At 41.4% G+C, this 23063-nt stretch overlaps 2 protein-coding genes across 2 annotated transcripts in view; one reads left to right on the top strand and one right to left on the bottom strand.

The window, feature by feature from the left end:
• The window catches only part of LOC122758625 (versican core protein-like), a 31366-nt gene extending 17466 nt beyond the window's left edge, over nucleotides 1–13900 (bottom strand). Inside the window, exons 1-7 of the mRNA XM_044012888.1 lie at nucleotides 13787–13900; nucleotides 11648–12064; nucleotides 9185–9359; nucleotides 7904–8031; nucleotides 7316–7612; nucleotides 2652–2872; nucleotides 1730–2369 (exon numbers count right to left, since the gene is read on the bottom strand). Coding sequence (XP_043868823.1) covers nucleotides 1730–2369; nucleotides 2652–2872; nucleotides 7316–7612; nucleotides 7904–8031; nucleotides 9185–9359; nucleotides 11648–12064; nucleotides 13787–13853 — 1945 coding nt within the window. The 5' untranslated portion in view covers nucleotides 13854–13900. The remainder of the gene's footprint in view (nucleotides 1–1729; nucleotides 2370–2651; nucleotides 2873–7315; nucleotides 7613–7903; nucleotides 8032–9184; nucleotides 9360–11647; nucleotides 12065–13786) is intronic.
• Nucleotides 13901–14935: 1035 nt separating this feature from the next.
• Nucleotides 14936–18938, top strand: LOC122758249 (cyclin-I-like). Its single transcript, XM_044012274.1, has 5 exons — nucleotides 14936–15091; nucleotides 15185–15286; nucleotides 15370–15502; nucleotides 16264–16493; nucleotides 16758–18938. The coding sequence occupies exons 1-5, from the start codon at nucleotides 14972–14974 to the stop codon at nucleotides 16932–16934; spliced, it is 762 nt and encodes a 253-aa protein (XP_043868209.1). The 5' UTR covers nucleotides 14936–14971; the 3' UTR covers nucleotides 16935–18938.
• Nucleotides 18939–23063: the final 4125 nt, after the last annotated feature.

Genomic DNA, 23063 nt, shown 5'->3' with positions numbered 1-23063 from the left:
CTGCAGGAAACACCAGAGCCTGTTTATAAATATGTTCCGTCCAGATGGGGGTTGTTTACCGTGTTCATGGGACCGGCAGAGTTGAAAGATCCCCCGCCATGTTCATGGCAACGTTTCCTGAGAGCGCCAAAGTTCCGGATGTGTTTGTGAGTGATGGTGAGTTCAAAGACACGACGGGTAACGGACCAGTGGATCCAGTAGAAGGTGACTCTCTGGAACCACCCTCAGAAAAGCTGGTTTTTCAGCAGAAAAGTCCTCAGTGATAAGACTACAGTTAATATTGGTCTGGCAGAAGAACCCACATGAGTCATGAAAGACTTAACTTGGATGTATCACATTATCTTACATGTCTGTTCTCATTGTTGACTGGTTCAAATATGCATAATGTGGTGTAGACTAATGGTGCACAAGTATTGCACACCGGACCTCGTGTGTGTGTGTGTGTGTGTGTGTGTGTGTGTGTGTGCGTGTGTGTGTGTTTAGTGCACTCAAAAGAAAAAGAAGGTGAAGTGAAACATGATTTACTCAGATATACTTGACTTGCTTTTCCCCATGGAGACACTTGGATGTGTTTACAATATGTAAAGCTAAAAAAATTGGCCGAGTGGACTTGACTGACTTCATAACTTTCCACATCTGGCTCTGCAGCGCGCGTGTGTGTGTGTGTGTGTGTGTGTGTCTGTCAGCACACGAACACAAAGGTAGCAAAACTGTTTCCTATATGAAGACAACAGAGGAAGAATAACTGGAGTGCGGCGGTTTCTTGTAAAGTCCCTGACAACACCAACGAGTATGAGGTCGCTGTGAAAGATGAATGTTACTGCGGAGACGCTGAAGTGACGTTGAACGTATGTACGGGTGGAAATATAAGCTGAATATAAACGAAACAAAAACTAAAACAACATGTCGGTGCACGTGACAGGCGACCAAATGAAATGTGCATCGTTAACTTACTATTACTAGTATCATTTCTTTCTAGAATGGATCTAGAGGCAACTATGCATTGATTAAAAACCCTTTATCACCCACGTACTACAACTGGCGTTCACTCCACCATCAAGTGACTCTGTTATGAAGAGTCGCTATGAACACAGACTAGTGGAATCATTAGAATCAGTTGATTAAAAAGACTTGTTTGCAGAATGGTTCAGTACTGACACTGAACTGAACTGAAATACCACTGAACAGCTCACGATCGCCGGCTGTCAGCAGTGCCGTCTCTAAACACACCAGACTCCTCTGTTAAATATGGACATTTTAGACATTTGCTTTGCTTCATGTTGGAGATAAACGCTGGTTTTCAGGATTCTCGAGTCTTTTTAACTGATCTACGGTTCACGACGTCACATTTTAGTATCGGCTCAGAGCAGAGAGTGAGAAAAAGCACCAGGTACCAGGTGAAGCTGAGCTGAGCTGAGCTGAGTCAAAGAACTGTATGACGCAAAAGCACCAAACTTAATGCAGTATCATCACTCAACGCTTCACCAGCTCTCTCTCTCTTTACCTGACATTCTGAGATCCATTTGAACTTAGAGTGGAGCTCAAATCAAAACCTTAAAAACTTAAATACCATCTGAGGTAATTACACCGTGATCCAGCAGCAGCTTGACCTCAGGTCTTTGAATGTCGTGGCAGAAACATTAGTTTGACGTCCATTCTTGGAAAGCGTGACACAGTGTGAAATCAGCTGTGAGTCACCAGATGACCTGAAGGAAAACACCTTGCTCACCTGACTGATTCTTGCTCTGCACATTAACGATGATGAGATGGAAGGGCGGTTTGGCCGTGGACTCATCATCTCCTTCAGGGATGGCCGGTGATAGGTGAAGGTCAAGCGTGTGCATAGCTCCAAGCGTGGCGTCCTCTTTAAAAACCACAGCAGGATGTTGAGGTCCAGCGTCTCCACTACCCGCCGGGAGCCCTGGCACTGAGGTGGTGACCTCTGCATCTGCACGCTGTGACGGCTTCTGTGTGGTTTCCACAGCCACCGCCGGCCCCATGGTCGTTTCCTGAAGCCAGCTTGGCCTTGATACAGTTTCTGTCCTGAACTCTGTGGGGGTCACCACCGCCCTGACCTCTGCCCCACCAGAGCTGTCGTCACCACTGATTTCCTGGCCGCTGTCACCACTCTCCCCCCGGTCTGACTCTGTCTGCCCTCCCTCCTCTCCTCCGTCAGAGATGTCAAGGTGTGGGGTCTGGGAGGAGGTGGTAGGTAATGGGGGGAGCGGCATGGGGTCCAAAAAGTCACCTCCTGGTAATGCCTGTACCTGGTTGGAGTCAAATCTTTGAATATCATCATAGTCATTGAAGACGGTGGCAGGGGTGATGGAGGCAGTGGTGTGGGGGGAGGAGTGGGGGGTTGTGTGTTGTTGTGCTGGGGCTGTGTGTTGTTGTGCTGGGGTTGTGTGTTGTTGTGCTGGGGTGTGTGTGTGTTGTTCTGCTGGGGTTGTGTGTTGTTGTGCTGGGGTTGTGTGTTGTTGTGCTGGGGCTGTGTGTTGTTGTGCTGGGGTGTGTGTGTTGTTGTGTGCTGGGGTTGTGTGTTGTTGTGCTGGGGTTGTGTGTTGTTGTGCTGGGGTTGTGTGTTGTTGTGCTGAGGCTGTGTGTTGTTGTGCTGTGTGTTGTGCTGGGGTTGTGTGTTGTTGTACTGGGGTTGTGTGTTGTTGTGCTGGGGTTGTGTGTTGTTGTGCTGAGGCTGCGTGTGGCCCGTCTGTCGGTGAGTGCGCAGACGTCTTGGCTCCTCGTGTTTGGATTTCAGCTCTCTCCGGTTCCGTTGGTGGCGATGCTGTAGTGTAGGGATCGTGTGTGGGGTCTTCAGGTTCCTCCACAGACGGAGTTGTCACTGGAGTCACGGTCGTCGGCTCTGGTAGCGAGGCTGTAAGTGAGGGAAGCAGAAAAAAGTCTCAGGTCACGTCTTTATTTATAGAAATCATCTTTTTTTCACGCTACAGTGCTTCGTTGGTGAGAGGTTATTATTTGTATTTGGCCATTTTTGGCTGCTGCCAACTCATAGTAACCATGGAAACTATTTGGGCGACACATCGACCAAACTCCACCCCTTCCTCCTGCTTCTCTGAAATCACCAGTGTGGAAATATCTTGCGTTCCCTGTGAGTTTTGTCAACAACGTTCGCGTTGAAAACCGCGGCGTGTAAACGATGCTGCACACGCGCAGCAACGCACAGGACGTCACAGGACGCGCATCATGAGGACAAATCTGCGACAACAACTCCCTCTAACTCGCACTAAAGCGATAACTAGAGGTCAGAGGTCAGATTGAGTGACCTTAACAAGAGATTGCTGGAGCTTCAGAGCAACACGGAGCCAATATTGCTTACAGCAGCTTTACGTTCACACTGAAAACAGTATTCCACATGTGTACACATGTGTACATGAATTCATCGTACGATTGACAGCTACAGGTCTTGTAATGTTACACCTGGAGTTAGTTAAAGAGCACTGTAGTGCCTCCTAGTGGTTATTTGGAAGAATGCTGTCGTTTCTCAGTATCCATACTTACTAACATACTACTTCTCTGTACTTGTCATCAGCCTCAGTCCGAGTTCACCTTCTATTTCAGCTCTGTGAGAACATTGAATTACAACTAAATTCCAAATATCTATCTGTATCACATCATGTATAATAAGTAAAAGGGTAAAAATTGCATTGCTGATGTCTGACTGGGTATGAAAACCACACCAAACATTTCTTTTTTCAAGCAGTTTCTGCCAAAAACTACAGAGACATTTCACGTTAATAATAACCAGTGCTTAAATGGGCAGAAAAATCAAGTGGTATGTTTTGAGAATGACCCACAGCCGTCTAAATTATAACCTCATTTGTCAAGAGTGAGCTAAAACATACAAAAGCAGGAGTCTGGCTCTTCGGCTAAACCCAAGAAAATGTGTTTGTGCAGTGGATCAGTATTGTTATGACTCGTTAAAAAAAGAAAAGGGCACTATCTGGAAAAATGCTAATCAGCGAGCCGTCAGACTGCCACTGGTGTACAGCGAGCCATAAAAGGAAAGGCAGCGCCCTCGTCACAACCCACTGTGACTGCAGAAGATTTCAGTGGAACTCATAAGAAACACATTTTTCCCGCTTCAAACCAGAATCCTCCACTTTCAGCACGACCACACAGCACAGAACGCACCATGAGGCTCTCTGGCAGATTATTCCGTGATTTCTATCTCATTACGTGGAACATATACCATATGAGAAAAGACAAGACTCCAATCACACACACACAATACACCGCTTTGTGCCGCGTTCATGCAGCGAGTGTCTCGAGGCTTCGAGCGTCACTGACATAATGCTTAAATAAACGGGGCATAATTGACTTTGTACGTATGTTGTACTTCCCTTTTAACTCTCTCCTCTTTTTTGGAGCGTAGTTAAGAATATTTACTCGAGCAACAAGCACAACTTGGAACTGACGACTAATGATGGATTAATTTCTTTGTTTTTGTTAAGTGGTTCATCTGCTAGCAGCCATGTTGTCAGTGAGAGTGAGCCTCGCGCACAGCTCAGCTAACAGCTTAAAGGGCTACGTCACCGATTTGCATTTAGCTTTGCATTAGCCTACTAGAATAGAACTAGTATTTTTACCCAACCTCAGTTTCCCCTGAGTTGAGAAAAATCTTCATTCTTTTCTTTGTTACGTGGCCACAAGTGACACTCAGTCCCGTTAGCTTAACTGTTAGCAAAGATGGCGGACACTTTAAATCTTATACTTTATTAATCCCCTTAGGGAAATCATTTCTTTGCATTTGACCCATCCCAATGGGGGTTGGGTACCTTGCTCACCAGTTCTTTTAACCTGGTGGGGACTTGAACCGGCAACCCTCCAGTTACAAGCCAAGTTCCCTTTCCAGTGGGTCTAAAAAGTGCGGGGTTAGCGTTGCAGTTTCACGGCTCGGACCAAGTGTCACTGGTGGACACGTAACACAAAAAAGAATGAAGATATTTCTAAACTCAGGGGAAACTGAGGTTGGGAAAACACTACAACTATTCTAGTAATACAAAGCTGAAGTATCGGTGAAGTATTTTGATTTAGGTGGACAAAGGTCAAGAACACAACTTCATGATCAGATTTTCAGACACAGGCGTCACATACACACCCAACATTTCAACTTTCAACAGTCTGCTGATGGAAACCAAGGAAAACTACGGCCTTCTTCTGATTGGCCATTTTAAATGACATTTTAAAGCAGTGTAGATTTTATGGGATGAGTCTTTGGGATGAGTGGGGACGTGCACATGGCCAAGTGAGCACCGACTATGAACGAGCTACCACATATTTAAAAACCTGAACTATTACTTAGAGCAGAACAATTTCTGCAATCCCCCCACTTTCCCACCCTCTGTGCGTGTGTGTGTGTGTGTGTGTGTGTGTGTGTGTGTGTGTGTGTGTGTGTGTGTGTGCGTTTGGGCAGGCTCCAGCTGTGATGCATTAGGGACCTGTCCCGTTTCTGCAGTATCTGTGTGAGAGTGCGAGAGTGGGTTTTTCCCCTCTTCAAAAAAACAAAAAAGTGCCACACCATAAACAGGGCAGTGGGAGTTTCTTCTTTTCTTGTTTGGTTTAAAACAATGTCTGCACTTTCTCATCCCTCTGTGTTACCACCTCTCTCTCTCTGTCTGTCTGTCTGTCTCTCTCTCTGTCTCGCTGTACAGCCAGCGCGGCGTGTTTGTGCGTCACACAGCTCAGCACTGATGTTGCCAGCAGTGGTGGTGACTTCACTCGTCATGTATGTGTCAGTGATTTGAACTTTTGGAGGAAAACCAGTCAAAAGCAGCGTTAGCCGACATTCATTCTCCTGCGATTATTCCAAATCTTATTTGTTCTTCAAGTGATAGTTCAGGTCGTTTACTTATTGTACTTATTTACTTACTTATTGTAAGTCGCTTTGGATAAAAGTGTCCGCTAAATGACATGTAATGTAATGTAATGTTTGGTGTCAACACAACTCTTACTTTTTTGTAATAAAAAAGTAATAAATAAAAGCACTGAACCTCGGGGGACGGATCCTTCAACAACCTCCACCAGCAGTTTAGAAACTCCACCTCAGTTAAAAACATTCTCAAAAGACACAGTTTTAGGCCCCGCCTCTGTCTTTATTGCTTTGTATTTCCTGTCATATAACATGTAAGTTACACTCTTATTATAGCTGTTTTCACATATGCTTTCCTGGCTTTTGTTATCATGAACTCTTTTATGCATTCAAAGTAAAAAAACCAAGACGTCACTCGACCCCGACACACCTTCCAGCTGCTCCTGGGAGACTCTGAGGCGTTCACAAGCCAGACAAGATATATAATCCCTCCTGTGGGTTCAGGGTCTACTCTGGACTCATTACTTGCTGTTTCTATTGCTGACCTTAGGTGGAACTAGTTTACTCTTGATTGTGACATGCGGCCTGTTCTTCTTATTTCATATAACACGGTATATGAGTGTTAATGTTAGGATGGGACGGCCACATACACATATCACACAGATATCACACGTCTTCCAAATGTTACATTTAGAACCTATAACACATTCTATATTATGTCGTTTTTAGGTCCTGCCCACCATTAAAGGTCCCATGTTGAAAACTAGTAAATATGCTTGTGAAAATGCATTCTAAACTTTAAAATCAAAAGTGTTTGGTTCTCACAGCCATAGAATAAGACTTTTATATATACATTAGGCAAGGGCCTTGCTTTATGGAGGCTTCCATCTTTTAACACCATGTTTTTACAGTGTCTGGTAGAAAGTGTGCATTTTAAATTGAAAGAAAAGTGGAATATTATGAAGCAAACGAGGAGAAAAGGATCTTTTCTGGGGTTTTTTACAGTTGGGAGTTTCACCATTAAATTAAATGACATTACATTCTTACACAAAGCCTTCAAAATGGTAAATGGTCTGTATTTATAGTGCTTTTCTTGTTTTGCTGACCACTCAAAGCTGCTTTACTCTTTCTCTGTCTATCTATTTGTCTGCCGGTTCATTTCTACAGGAGCCTGTTCTCCTTAGACCCCAATAGCTCCCCAGAGGCATTACCATAGACCTAGACTTTCCTAGAAGAACTTTGCTTTGTGCCAATAATAAGAGTCTGAACTTGCCTAGCTGGAAAAAAGTACCTTTAAAAATGTCTGTCCATGATAGATTCTGTATATTAATAAAAAAATTTAATTTGAAGGGCAGGACAGGAATTCTCCCTCAGACTTGGACTCAGTCACGCTGCTTCACGAGCCAAGAGGTCTATAAAACACTGCTGTAAGTCATGTTTTCTCTTTAAGTGTGAATCAAGGTTTCAGGGATTTCTCACAGTGCTCACCTTTGAAGCAGAACGCTCCGTGCTTTTCCGCGGGCTCGGGGAAACCCGTCAGGTTTTCATACTTGTACAGTGTACGAACACCAAGCAGTCCCCCCCCACACTGAGGCCTGGGGAAAGTGACGGGGTAGCGGACGCTGCCGTCCGACAGCCAACCGTAGTCGCACCGGTTCAGCCCCGCCCTCCAAGCTGCAAACAGCTGACCTGGCGACGCCAACACAGAATCATGCTTCTCACATTCTTCCCTCGCCTCCTGGAGGGTGAGCTTATCGCTGATGGATGGAGGGTAGAAGACCTCGCCTGTAACACAGAGCAGTGTTTTTATATGACTTCAGATCTTATATTCATACTCTCTACGTCCATGTTTTCTAAACGTTCATGCTTAAAAAACATCGTGCTGCTGGAGTAAATGGTTGGAACCAATGCAAAGAGGAAAGGTACACATGTTCTCCTCATGTTGAGGTCCAACGCTTTTATGGTACAGCAACAAATGACATAGTGTGAACAATTTACTCAATAAAAATGACTGATTGCATTGTTACAGCTGTCTTTTGTTAAATATACAGTATGTACTTGTGCTTCTGTATTTACCATTAAGTTTGTCTACAAAGCAGTACACGTCGTATTTCTCTGTGGGGGGCCGGACGCCGTATGTCCTCACACCTGGCTTGTTCCCCAGATTACCTGCACAGCCATGGCGGTACATGGTGATCGGATATCTGCAGAAAGAAGACGGTAACACACACACACACAACGTTTCACTGCAGGAAAAGAAGAAGAAAAAGAGTGATGGTGTTTTCATTCAAATCTAACACTCTCCCAGAAATAGAAGCAATAAAACAGCTCGTGGCAGCAGAAGAATCCAACATGCAAACATTTTAGAAAGCAGAAAGTTTTAGTTAACACATAAATATCATGCCTCCATGTAGTCACAATTCAGGAGCCTAACAAGTTAAACTCTTAAACAAGAGGTTTAAGTGATCTGGGAATCCAAACTCTGACTCCAACTGTGTGTGTGTGTGTGTGTGAGAGAGATAAATATAGCCTAGTATTTACTATGTGAAGAAAAGCACTCACAGGATGAGGTAACGCGGACCTCAGCCTCACATTCACTGAGGATGAGGAGACACATATAAGACACACATAAGTCTTCTTCTTCACAGTGGATCATCATCTGTCTCCATCTGGGCTGAATAATAGAAGAAAATAAAAGCCTAGACCATCCATCCACTTTATCCTCCACATGAGGGTCTCAGCTGACAGAGGGCGATAGGCGGGGTCACACACCGTGGACAGTTGGCCAGTCCATCGCAGGGACACAAACAACCATCCACTCTCACTCTCACACCTATGGTCAATGGAGAGTGTCCACTTTATTTAATCCCCATATTGCATGTTTTCAGACTGTGGGAGGAAGCCGGAGAAAACCCACGCACACACGTGACCTCTGCACCAGCTGTGTGGCTCCAGTCTAGTTATTATATATGAAAAATGGAAAACTATTGTGACCCAATTTACAATAAGAGTCATGAGTAAATTTAATATAGTGAGTCATTTACGGCCATATCTGTAACACCTAATAAAGTTATTTAAACAATGACAATTAAAACGATGACAATAAAGATCCTTTCCTTTCCCGAGGTCCTGTGTCACCTCGCAGCACTCCGTGCTGCACACAGGAAGTGACTTGCTTTACGTCAAGATAGCCGGAGGCAACAATGACTACAAACAGGCTGCAGTTTTTACACAAAGCAGAGGGATAAACTCTCCTCTTGTCGCCTCCTGTCCTTGTACTGATGCTGCACACACACACGAACACGCCCTCAGTCAGGTCTCACTGCAGTCTATGAACACACTGTCTTACACACATACCTGACAGTCATGTCAGACAGCCAGCCAGCGTCACACTGGTCAAAGCCGTCCTTAAAAGCAGCAGTCAGTTGTTCTGGTGAGGCAACGGTGGCGCCTGCCTGACGACACGCGTCCACGGCGGCAGAGAAATCCAGGCTGTAGCGGCTGCTGCTCGTTCTGTAGTGGAACACGACACCTGGACACAAGCGGAAACAACTTGTCACGTTTGTTATAGAAACAAACATTTATTTATATTTATATTTTTGTTTATACACAGTATATTTAAATGTATATATGTATATAGATAGATAGATATATACTGTATATATACATATATGTATATATGTACATGTATGTATATATATATATTTCTATACATATATGTGTATATATACATATATGTATATATATACATATATGTATATAGATATATACTTTATATATACATATACATGTATGTATATATATATATTTCTATACATATAAATATGTATATATATACATATATTTATACATACATATATACATGTATGTATATATGTATATACATATAAATATGTATATATATATATACACAGTATATATATATATATACATATATTTATACATACATATATATATATATATGTATACACATGTAGTATAGTCAATAGTCTGGTGCTAAATACACCAGACTATTGCTTGGAACCTCACCAGATCAGGTACTAAAGAAAGTACCAGGTACGAGATATCAACACGGCAATAGTGATCGTGATATTGGAAAACAAAGGCGGTTGAGAACCATGACTGGTGACTGGTGACTGGTAACCCTCCTCCGGTCCCTTGCACTGAGCCATGAGCTGCCATGAGCTCTGTAAATTCCCTTTGCAGCATTTGTGGGGTCCTGTCCTCACAGTTCGTCCGGTGGAAACGCCACAGTCTTCTAAAGGAACTCAATCTGTCAACTGATCCAAGCTCTTTCTCAGACATTTACACAGATTCCACATTAATAGTGAATGGAGAGCTTTGTTGCGCACCTCCTCACAAAGACGCTCCCTATGAGAGACACACAGATCCCCGTTGAGCTGTCGCTCGGTCGTCTATTCACATCTTCCTGCTGCTGTGCCAGCACAGAAATAATCAAAAATAATCTCCCATGCAACTGAAAATAAAGGAGCTAATGACACAAAACAACACTTATGCCCAGTGTCGTCTGACGCTGACATCTCAAACATCTCTATAATGCCCTGGATTATCTGTCAGTGGATTTAATCCAGTGAGTCAGGGACAATAAGTTTGAATGGATTTAATGGGACTGAATAGATTTTGTCACCGCTGTAATTGTTCTGTCCAGAAGATGATCACTCTTCAAGCTTTGGAAGTACGGTTCCCATCACGTGTTGTTTTGGAAGATTCTTTTTTGTGAACATGTGGTTCCAGCAGTTTGGTGAAGTTAAATCTGTAAATGTGACGGTGAAACCCTGGCGATGACACGGTGCTCCTGCAGAGTCGGTGATAATTGTGAATGAAAATGATTGCTTTGTGCCGCTTTAAACAAAACAATGTGTGCACAAGCTTGAATGAATATTAAGGATAGAGTCCTCGTCCTCTCTAACCACCAGTGCAGCCTCTGCCAGCGTCGCACATCTGGATTCAGTCACTGCACACTGACTGTTAATGTGACCAGTTAAAGTTAACAGCGTGTGCGTGTGGACATCTTCTGGGTCCAAACATTGACCTCGTCGGCGCTCGTAGTCCACATGGAGACCAAAACAGAGGGACTGGTTAAAACGCTGGTGCGGAGCTTTTAAATATAAACAAATGTCTATTACATTCAAATAACTAGTCACACGATTCTCTCATGAGTGTTCACACGCTCACTGCTCGTACAGCAACGGTTATTAAAAGAGTAAGGGACACTGCCACACACAGAGTCTGAGTTCATTTGAAGGAATTACAGCTCATGACACATTATTTTCAAACAGTCATGGAGAATCGAACATCTAACTAACATCGACTCTGAGGGTGTCCTTCACCTGCTGGATCCCTCCTTCATCATCAGGTGAATGTGGGCGGAGCTACTCATCCTTGTCTGTTTGGTGGGTTTATGTCTCTGAACGTGAAACATGTGTCCCTTTGGGCTACTGTAGGAACGTGGCAGCACAAGATGGCGCTCTTTGTAAAGTAAGGCCCATGCCTTGTACATATATATATATAGACATACATATGTCTATATATGTATATATTTATATATATATATATATATATATATATATATATATATATATATATATATAGACATACATATATGTTATATATGTATATATATATATATATATATATATATATATATATGTATATATATATATATATATATATATATATTTATATATATATGTATATATATATATATATATATATATATATACATATATATATATACATATATATATATGGATTAGGCTGTACAAATGTATCAATGCAGTGTGTGTGTGTAGGACTCACCCGTGACATTGAGACGAACCGTGTCCTGAGTGTCCTCCATCCCGTGCATCACCTCACAGCGGTACAGTCCTGCATCACTGGCCCTGACGCTCACTATCATCAGAGAAGCGTCCCCCACAGACAGTGGGTGGCTGGGCACGGACACCCTGCTCCTGTAGTCCGTACCCACCTTGACCACTCCTGCCTGGGCCACCAGCACCACCTTCTCCCCCTCTCCCTCCAGCTTGGTCCACTTGATCCTCAGCTGGTGCTCAGGACCGAGGAGAGGTGTGGCTGCTGCAGGGCTGGGTGTCGTGACTGATGGACTGTGTGTAGGAGAAACGTCCGTCATGGAGAAGTGACACGGCAGCACCACCCGGCCGGCCAGAGAACCGACTGCAGGAGAGTTCTCCTTCATCTTCACCGAGTGCAGTGGTGCTAGAAAACAGGACAAATCTGTCTGTTTCTCTTCATGTAACAAAACATGTTATTATTATTATTATTATTATTATTATTATTATTATTGCAGTAAATTCACTGTATCACAATGACAGACAATGAAGAAAACTGTTCATATTTGACATGTATGAACTGGAACAGCTCTCTATCGTGCCAGCATATTGTCCTAGTGATGTATCCTTCATCTTTGCAGTCATTCAACAAGAACACACGTCAGACCTTAATCAATCAAATAGACAGAAATGAACTGTGCAAATGCAACTGCACTTGATTTAGACCTTTTTCTTCAAAAATCATGGGTGGAGATGATATACAGTATAATTGAATTATCATGATTAGTTAATAATTAGTTGTTCTAAATGTGAATATTAAAGTAATATGTTGGGTATTTTGACATAGACTAATTAATCAAGTATGGACCAAAACAACATCAGCTGCCCTGATTTCTAAAATCCATATCAGAATATCACTCACTCACTCACTCACTCGCTCATCTTCTACAGCTTTGTCACAGAAAAAGCCATCTTGGTCAAACTATTTTGAAATGTGGACGTATAAATAAATACTGATACAATATCCTTCCACTCTCCTGTTAATTTTCAAAATAAAAGTACGTCCACAATTACAACTAGGGGAACTCCAAAGTAAAAGCCACTTTCATGTTCATTAATAAATAATAAACTCTGCACCTGCTTAAGTATGTGCTATCTTGAAATAGTTGGTCCACTGCTGCCTCGTGTGGTCACTTTTGTCATTGAGAGAAATCTAAAGAAGCACTTTTCAAACACTTCCTAACTTCCTGATGGAGGCGTTGCATTTTCTCTGGTTTACAAAGCGTCACTAACTTTTCTGACAGGTGAGGTCGTGTAAATAACTGTAAATCAAATATTTATAATCTTATTGTACATCTGCAGATGTGAAAATACACGTTTGAAACATTACATAACTTCAGTTATTCCTCAATTTTCGTAGAAGCAGGGGCATTTCAGCAGAGGACTCCCAGCAAGGGCCTGGGGCCCTGAGCCTCGAGGGGACCCCAGAGAATCGCTCATTATGGAAAATTACAGCAATGCCGAGTATATGAGAACCCCCTAGAATTGTGGAATTCTGGCTATGCACAGGAAGCTGTAATGACAAGATTGTTGGAAATCTCCTAAAGCCTCGATGACCCTTTTGCGTGGGGCCCCTAAAGTCTCTTGAAACACCCCTGTGTGCAAAGTGCAGATTGGCTGCATCCTCAGTGAGCTTCTATAGTGATATCCTCTTTTATATCATCTTCTACCACTTTATCCTCCACATGAGCGTCACAGGGGGCGCCGTCACACCCTGGACAGGTCACCAGTCCATCACAGGGACACACAGACAAGAGAGAGACAGAGACACTCTCACGTTTCAGAGTGTCCAATTTACCTAATCCCCAAATCTGCATGTCTTTGGACAGCGGGAGGAAACCGGAGAACCCGGAGAAAATGGACGAGTTTTCTGTCCAACATGATGAAACTGGCTCAGGATTTTCAGTGTTGACAGCAAAGCTTGCAGCGATGTGACTCAGGGAACTCGCTTTAGCGTGAGGCTGATTAGTGGAAAAACATACAGCATGAACTGTGGCACCTGTGTTACGACGCAGGCTCTGGAGAAAGTCGGTGGACGGACTTCGAATTGAGGCTGAATGTTTCCAGCTTCCTGCAGCAGATGACTCACCTGGTTGAGGACGAGCGGAGCACAGACACACGAGACACAGCAGACGCGTGAGGACGTGAGGAATCATCTCAGCACCAGCTGCAGGACAGAGACGAGGAGGAATCAGTCAAATAAACACAAACACGACCTGCAAAACAAGACATCATGTTGTTTTCAACGAAATGATGATAAGATGGTATGATGCTGTGCATAATCACTGTATATAAACCAAGTGTGGGCCGTGGCCCCCTGTTGGGCGATGACAACACTGCAGGTGGACCGTGAAATAAATACGTTTTTAATGTTCAGTTTCATAGCCAAGTTTTAAACTGCTGTAAAATATGTAACATGGATTTGAATAAATACATAAATAAATGTTTGCCTGTTGATGTCGATGTTGGCTTTAATATTGCGACATGGGGTCCAGCTGTAAAAGACACATGCACGTGTTGAAAGATATGCGAGTTCAGGAATGAAGTGAAGTGGACGGATGCTTAACGTGCACGTGTGCTGTTTTTGACGGGGCGGCACGTCGTAGTTCAGACGGTGAATCTTCAGACAGGGACAGAGACAAACACGGGTGTGGAGACATCTGCAGGTCACACAACGTTAACAAGATAACGTGAACATCGTGGAGTCCATCGTTTATGATGCCTCCTCCACCGTCCTACATCGGCACAACTCGCTTGTCATCGTGGACGTAGACAAACAGTCAAACCACTCAAAGCTGCTTCTACACCACAGTTTCACCGTTTTCATCCGCTCACACTTTCATTCACCTCACTTCATCTTAAGTGTCTTTCCCGAGGACACGTCGGCATGTAGACTAAAGGAGCCGGGAATCAAACCCACAACCTTCAAGTTGAGCCGCCGACAGTGACAACGTGGGGATCAAACTGTGACCTTTCAGTTACAGAACAGTGCACTGCGCCCACTGATCCACAGCCACTTCAGATGTGAGTAGAGTTCAGTTAAAAGTGCAACATAAATAAAATCTTATTTTTCACTCATTATTATCATTATTTTCCCTCTGTAGGTACTATAGCATGTCGTCCAAAATGTGACAAAAAAGTCATAGGTTAGCATCTTGTCCAAAAATTGACAAAAAAAGTCATACTTTAGTATGTCGTCCAAAACGTGACAAAAAAAGTCCTCTGGTGTCTCAGTTGTCCTGTCTCTCTCTCCCTGGTGTCTTAGTTCCATGCGATGGTGGTGTCATGTCGTTCTGGGTCTGTGGACGCTGTTTTGGGACTGAACCGGTCTCAGCACCTAGCTCTGCTCACAAAGAGACTTTACCACTGTCTGTCTGACCACAGCCTTTTACAGGTACATACACACACACACACACCTGTCTCTCCCTCTCGTCTCTGCTGGACTCGGTCCATTGAGCTGCTCCGTGTTTTATGTGTGTTCCTGTAGCTCAGAGGATCCATGCTGGCCTTGACCCTCATCACCCTGGAGCTGGAGACCTGCTGTCCTGACTGGCTGCTCCTGACCATGGACCTGCTGAGGAGGGCACAGGTACCTGACTCACAGACAGCAGCAGCAGCAATGATTGGTCAGTGAGGATCATGTGACTCACCCTGTCTCTCTTGCTGTGTCAGATCAACAGCTCTGAGTTGATCCGGAGTCGGGAGTTTGTGGCTCGTCGTCTGTCCAGTCTGAGAGTTTCTCTGCCTCCAAACACCGTCTACATCTACCGTCCTCTGCAGGCGCCGCTCGCTGCTGCCTCACCGGGTAAAACCACTGCTGCGTGTAGAGGGAGCCACACGTCTGCGCATGATAACTGTGAACATGCAGTTATTATGTTTTTAGTTTGTCTTAGACGATAACATCCATGATTTCTTCTGTGCAGCTAAAAACAAAAGACTTTATGGATCAAACAACTATTAGATGTATTATTAATTACATAAATATTATTTATTATCATCATTATTACTATTATTATTATTATTATTATTATTATTATTATTAAGTGGAAAGGGAACTTGGCTTGTAACTGGAGGGCCTCCGGTTCAAGTCCCCACCAGGTAAAAAGGGCTGGGGTACCTCTGAGCAAGGTACCCAACCCCCATTGCTCCCTGGGTGCTCCTCAGTGTGGCTGCTCCTAATTCTAGGATGGGTCAGATGCAGAGAAATAATTTCCGTAAGGGGATTAATAAAGTAAAAGATTTAGATTAAGAGTTGTAATCGTGACAGATACGCTCATCTAAAAACTAGGCCTTCATTTCTATTAAAACAATAACACAGGAGAATGAAACATTTCTAAGTGTTTGTCTAATCCTAATGTCCTAATGCTCAACAGAAGTGGTAAATGTAATTAAATAATTAAACCACAGGTCAGTCAGGTTTTATGTTAAAATAATCATTTGTTTGTTTAGATTTCTAGTTTCTTGAGAAATTGGCCTTAAAAGTGTTTTTTGAAGTGATACAAATATTGATTATTGCATTTCATTTCATTCAGAGGAAGTTAATGTTCTTAATGTTTTCCTCTGCAGGGACCATCATCACCTCCACCAGCTCCTCCTCCTCCTCCTCTGCTCCACCACAAACACCTACAGGAGCAGCGGAGGAGGAGAAGGAGGCAGGACTTCCACCACAGAGCTCCTCCTCTTCCTCCTTGTCCACAGACAGCAGCCTCCCAGTACTGCTCTCTCCACACAACGACGTCCACCATCGTAACCGGCTGAAGGTCGTGCTGCGCTGCAAGGCCTCGGCCAAACGCAAGGTAACGCCCACCAGCGTCAACCCATGATCACACACACACTCACTCTCCCACACCCAAGTCCAGAGAGAAAACCAGTGATTTTAACATCACACACACACACACTGCTGCCTCCATCACTAAGTACAAATGTGTGATTTTGTCATTTGGGCTCAGTTTGTCTCACAGTGAGATAAAGACGTAGATTCTATTATTCTGAACTGTACCTTTAAGCAAATGAGTCCACTTTAATATAGAGTGTGTGTGTGTGTGTGTGTGTGTGTGTAGGTGGAGGACATGGAAGTGGATGACTTCTACGACGGCATCAAGCGCCTCTACAACGAAGACGTCACCGCCACTCTCACTGTCCAGGAGGGGGCGATTCCAGTAACAGGTGTACTGTTGTCACGACAGGAAGGAAGCTCCTCCCCCTGCCCACCTCTGCAGGAAGTCGGTGCCTCTTAACGACCACACAGGAAGCCGTTAGCAAAAAAAAAACATCTCAACCGCTGCTGTCGTCCGTTTCTCTGTCGCGTAAGAAATCGTTCAGTTTATATTGCGTTTCATTTACACTGGAACTCGGAGGTTATTTTCGCGTTCAAACAGCGCGACGTCACGTACGACTGAATTACTGTAAATTATATGCGAACGCTGTGTACGATACAAGTCGCTGCCACATTAAGATTGTCGAGGTCACTCCGAGTTCCGAGTACAAATGGAACGCGACATTAGCAGTGACGAACTCCTTGATAAAGTCGGAGAAAAAGAATAGTTTCCGAACTTAAATTTAGCATTTTAAAAAAGCAATACAGAGGCAGCTTTTGAGAAAACGACGACAACAGTGGCGTTTGAGATGTTTTTTAGTTTCTGCACTGTAAACACAATCACGTGACCTGACGTCGTCTCCTGCAGCAGGAAAACAGAGCCCCAAAAAAAACACAAAAACCTGCTGCTGCTACGACTCTGAACAATAATAATAATAATAAAGATGATAATTAGCACAAAAAAGGTCTAAAAAAATTTATAAAATATTGAGTAGAAAAATTTGCCTTCCAAAAAAAACCTAAACTAACATAGAACGACGTGACCGCGGTGTGTGTGTGTGTGTTTGTTTGTCATCTTATATTTGTTGTTTTTTAACATATTTATGTTTTTAATCACTGATGCACGTTTTTCTGTACGATCTAAATCAAACGTATGAATGTTACCACCACGACGATCTGTAGTTTCTTTGCCCTGATTGAAAAAAAATGTGTTTATTTGAAATAAAAGTGCACTTTTGATTGTTGTTTAGTTTGTAGACGCTTGTGATCTTAAAGCTGGGACAGACGACTTTTACTTTAAATTTTTGTCGCGTAAATGTGTTAACGTGGAATTGTTTTTTTTTTACGTTGTTTGATTCACTTGTGTTTAGTTTGTTTTATGCAAGTGTTTTTTGCTTAAAGCTAATAATTAACAACAGTGCGACCAAAACAGCTTAATTCCAGTGATTTAAATGCATTTTTTGTGTTTGAGCAATTTGGCTTTTAACACGATTTACACTGCGAAAGATTTGTGTTTAGTTTTTCTGGTGTGACACAAATTTAGCAGTTTTCGGTGAGTATATTTTAAACAATTAGAAAAAAATGTGTAATATGATAGAACCATTAAAGAAAATTGCGACTTAGGAAACTATTGCATTTTTAACGCAGTGGTTCTATCGCGACAAAACTAAACTCTCTTTTTACTAGGAATGAACAACGTGGATAAAATATGTAAATGTGATATTTTTAAACCAAGCTCCTGTTTACAGTGTAAATAATTTGAAATAACTATATGAACTATGAACTAATAATAAATATGAACACTGTAAAAAACAGGATGAGAAGTGTTTGTAACATTTAGGGATTTCTGTAATTGCTAGAAACAGCAAACAAATGACAATTGCGATGAATTGTTCAGCTCTGGTCTTACGTAGAAGTCGTCTGTCGCCTCTTTAACAAAACACGTGACTAATAGAGTTACTGTTACAGCCTCTCAGTGGGCAGGGTTAACCTTTGTTGTTGGCTCCGCCCACTCGGCACCTCTCCTAGGAATCCGCAGAGACTCGTCTTACAGAGTCTTGTGTTGCCATGACGACAGTCAAACCCAGAACCCGTCCTCCTGTGAAGAACCGGGTTAAACATTTCGTGGACTTCTAAAAACTCTGAATTTAAACATTAATCAAAGAGACAGAAATGTGTGGGTTTTTATGTTTGTTTGTTTTTGAGTTGTCAGCGCAAAAACTCTGATGTTTAAAACAACAAAAAAAAGATAAAAAGGACTCTGTATTTCTCTAAGTTCTGTTTTAATAAGATATTTTTATTCCTGTCACAAAAAGCTCTGTTGTTCCTGCTGCAGCGGCGGCTGCTGGTTAATGAACGGCTGCAGGTCCCTGAACGCACCACGATCAATAAATAAATGAATAAAGAGAAAACCAGTGAAAACTGACTCTGCTCTATCGTCTTCTTTCATGTTTCTACTTTTACTGATTTACTGCTGAAAGAAAGCAGCTTTAAGAGGTCAAAGGTCGCAACACACACAAACTTGATTTAACTGTTTATGATGTAATCAGAAAATATATAAAAGTTTTTTATTAATCCTTAACCCTAACCCATTAAGTTTTAAAACATCTCAATAATGATAAGGTTTATTTCTCTATTTCAGGGCTGAATGATTTTGTTTTTATTATTACTATTATTATTCCATATTGTTGTAAAAAAAATATAGTAATTTGACAGTAACTCGTGTTAAAAAGTGAAACTTGATTCAAAAATAATAATATGGCAAATCAAATCACAATTCCACTGTGATTCAGTGTCATTTCTCGCCACAAAAAGCAGCAAAGTAACTACAAATCATTACTAATCGTTTATTTTTCATGTATATTTCAGTAAAGGAGGTTAAATAATATAATTTGCTGCTGATATTGACTTCTTAAAATCACGGCAGCTGATCTATTTGTTTGTTTGTTGGGTGATAGATTAGTTTTTTTCTGCATCAAACTATTGGACACTCGTTTCTCCGTGTTCATCCGGTTTTCAAAATAAAACAGTCAACTGTCATCTGTGTGTGAAAACATGGAATGTGAAATGAAAGTTTCAGAGACATTGTAACTTGTTCTTGGATTTTGAGCTAAAGTATGAAAGTGTAAACAGACTAACTGTACAGTTAACACAGAAAAAGTTTTAAATTAAAAGTCAAAAAGAATTCTCTAAATTAAAATAGCAACAAAAACTGTGTCTGATTTTACACATAAACATGATTTAAATAAAAAAACTTTTCTCCTCAAACTGATGCTTTCACAATCACAATATCTATTTCCGTTAGTTGGTTAGTAATGTAACTACGTAAATCTATGACCACGTAATTCAGCCTGCCATTTTTAAAAGAATACCATTTTAATTCAATGCTTAACTGTATTACTAAATAAACACAGAATCATCTATATTTCACATATTAAAATGATTTCATTTTAAAATAAATAAAAACTGAAGTGATGCGATTTCCCACACCTGGATCTTTGGCGCCGCCCCGTGTTTTAATCGCATTTTTACATTACATTACATTACATTACATTTTAGCAGAAGCTTTTATCCAACGCGACTTACAAGGGAATTGAGTACAACATGCCAGGGGTGGAGTTGAACTTGTGACTTTTACAGCAAGAATCTGATGGTTTAACAACATCTTAGTAAAGCAGCATGTTAAGATTCTTTTTTATTCAACTAAACTATAGTGATATGTTTGTGTACCAGTAACAGTGTCGTGTACTCACCAGCAGGTGGCAGTGTTCAGTCCAGGTGTCGCTGTGTAGAAGTAAAAGTTTTTATTCAAATAATTAAACGTTTTTTTCTTTTTCTCTCGTTTCTCGGCGTCACACGAAGACGCCAGACAAACGTTTCTTCTTGTTTGACGTGAATCTTACGTTTAATCTTCATAAAGAGTAAAAGTTTTGACGCCGCAGCGACGTTGTTATTAGCAGTTAGCATGTAGCTTTAGCATCGCTGTCCTAGAAGCCGCCGCCTAACACTAACCTCTTTACGTTCGTCACAGTTTAACAGTCTTTTGTTTCACACACACACACACACAACTCACTTTCAACACTTACTGTCACATTTCATTTATATGTTTCTGTTTTACTTAAATTCAGTGAAACGAAGTTTGTTTTACAGTAAAACCACGAGTCACTTTGCAAACTCGACTCAACTTCTTCTTCGTGTATTTGATGTCGGTGCATTTGGCGCAATACTGCCACCAACTGGCAGGGAGTGTGGACAACTACTGAAAATACACACACACACAGTATATAAAATAACAATAATAAGAAATAATTTTATATTTTAAAACTTAAAATATACAATCTTTTGGCGGTCTTGAAATACTGAAAAAAAGAAAGTAAAACATTTATCTGTAGATTTAGTTTGTATAAAATGTTCTTACTAAACTCGCTCTGCTACCTTTAGCTTAGCTTTACAGTGCACAAGCCCAAAATCATAATTCTTTTTATTATAACTGCTATTTCCTGTTTCCTCGTGACCACGCCTTGTAATTAGGCAACAACAACAATTTTTAAAATGAGTTTAACTTCATTATTCACTCAACAGAAAAACACACGTTTGTGTTTTCTTTTACTGGATTACTGTTAATTCTGTTAAAACATGCAATACTTTTTTAATGAACTGTGTCTTTAACTTAAAGTAGTGTGTCTTTATATATACACATATATGTGTGTGTATATATATATGTAATTAATGTCAAAATTCAATCTTGTGACTGGATTATTATTAGTTCTTTAATAAAGGTTTCATAAATGCTGTCAGCTGAGACTTTAGAGAACGATGAAACTGTCACAGTTAAGAGTTTCACAACTGTACACACACACACACACACACTTTGTACTCTGATCCAGCAGCAGCTTCAGTGTTCTCTATGTTTCTGTCTGTGAAATAAAATCTTTATTTAGATTAAATGTTGAAGAAATAATCCCAATTTTTGTGGCAATTTACTCACAAAAGAGAATTGTTAATCTGGCAAGAAATTGAAGATTTTGACTTTTTTTGTGAGTAAAAGTTTGTCATAAAAGGTAAATATTACAGTGTCGTTTGACGCTGTGGGAAAGTCAGCGGCGTTGGCAGAGGTTACAAAAAAAAAAGGTTATTTATGTACACACACACACACACACACACACACACACACACACACACCCTGAGCTCGTTTAATGATGTCATGACATTCTATACATTCCACAGGTTTCTGTGAGTAAACCAGCACAGTATCAGTTATTTCACAATAAAAGCTTTAGCTCCGGTGTTAAACACTGTAAATGAATCCATGAAGTTTCTCGTTTATTTTCTCGTTTAAGATCATCACACATATGCCAGGCCCGTGTGTGGCACTCGAACAAAAAAACAAACTCCAAACATAAGTGGGCTTCAGGGCTTAACAATGTGATAAAATAATAAAGTCTAAACTCTGGGCCTAAAGCACAGGATTATGGGATGTGTAGTTGCTTACACACCCCATAATCAGACGTGACGTCACCGCCTTCCAGTGGAAAAGTCGGGGGAAAAAAAAACATGAACGCAAACGATATTTTACAACATGATAAAAGTGTCTGTGAATAAAGTCTGAACTGTCCCTTTAAAATCAGCTGTGAGACCACAAAGCCGCTTTTACCTGTGGAAGAAAAACTAAAAACTGTCAAAGAAACAAAGTCAATCAGTGAGGAAAATAATGTATTAATGAGTCCAGGTGTCGTCTGTGTCTGTGAATGAATGAATGAATGTGAAACTGAAGCTTGTGTTACAGCAGCAGCGTCGTGAACGCATCTTTTCTTCTCCTCCCAACGAACGAGCACACGCACGCACACACACACACGCACACACACGCGCACACGCACACGTCCAGTAAAAACATGACAATGTTTCCTGGAGTAACGACGACGATGATTCACTGTCAATTAAATGCTGGATTTTAAAGTTAATACTGTTTTTGAAAGTTTTGGAAATAATCTGTAAACACAGAGAACTTTACATGTTTACGCCTCCCTGAGTGTAAAGTTTCTTAAAACTCAGATTTCACCAGCTGTGCTGATGTTATATATATATATATATATATGTATACACACACATTTATATAGTGTTAGTGTTAGGGAAGTGAATACTAAAGTGAAGTGAATACTAAATTTGCTTTAACTAGCAAGTCCAGGTGTTCCTAATAAAGTGGCTGGTGAGTGTAGATCATAATGTTGGTTTTATAAAGTTAAAAGACAACAACTATCTATTTTTCCTGAGTTCACGACTTTCACATAGAGAGACATAAATATTAAGATAACTCAAGGCTAGCCATGGCTAGCTGACCAGTCCATAGCTAGCACAGTTAGTTAAAATAGCTTAACTAAAAATATGTTCATTTTACAACTTAAGCTAATACATTGATAATATAGTCATAAGGAGTTCAGAATCATTTGTCTCTGGAAAAGTAGCATTACGTTAACATTACCTGTATGCTAGCTGGCTAAGCCAAACTCAAGGTTTTACAATTAGAACTTAAAATATGTCGCGTTTAAAAGAT

This window comes from Solea senegalensis, linkage group LG21, assembly GCF_019176455.1.
Source record: "Solea senegalensis isolate Sse05_10M linkage group LG21, IFAPA_SoseM_1, whole genome shotgun sequence".
Taxonomy (NCBI): Eukaryota; Metazoa; Chordata; class Actinopteri; order Pleuronectiformes; family Soleidae; genus Solea; species Solea senegalensis.
Note: the sequence above shows the minus strand (reverse complement) of the source record. Positions and strands in the feature narration are given on the sequence as shown.

What these genes read in the sequence shown, in the direction of transcription:
- LOC122758249 (XM_044012274.1), top strand. Translation starts at nt 14,972, where the DNA reads ATGGTGGTGTCATGTCGTTCTGGGTCTGTGGACGCTGTTTTGGGACTG. An exon ending in CTGACCACAGCCTTTTACAG is followed by an intron (nt 15,092 to 15,184) that starts GTACATACACAC and finishes GTGTTCCTGTAG; the next exon opens with CTCAGAGGATCCATGCTGGC. An exon ending in AGGCCTCGGCCAAACGCAAG is followed by an intron (nt 16,494 to 16,757) that starts GTAACGCCCACC and finishes GTGTGTGTGTAG; the next exon opens with GTGGAGGACATGGAAGTGGA.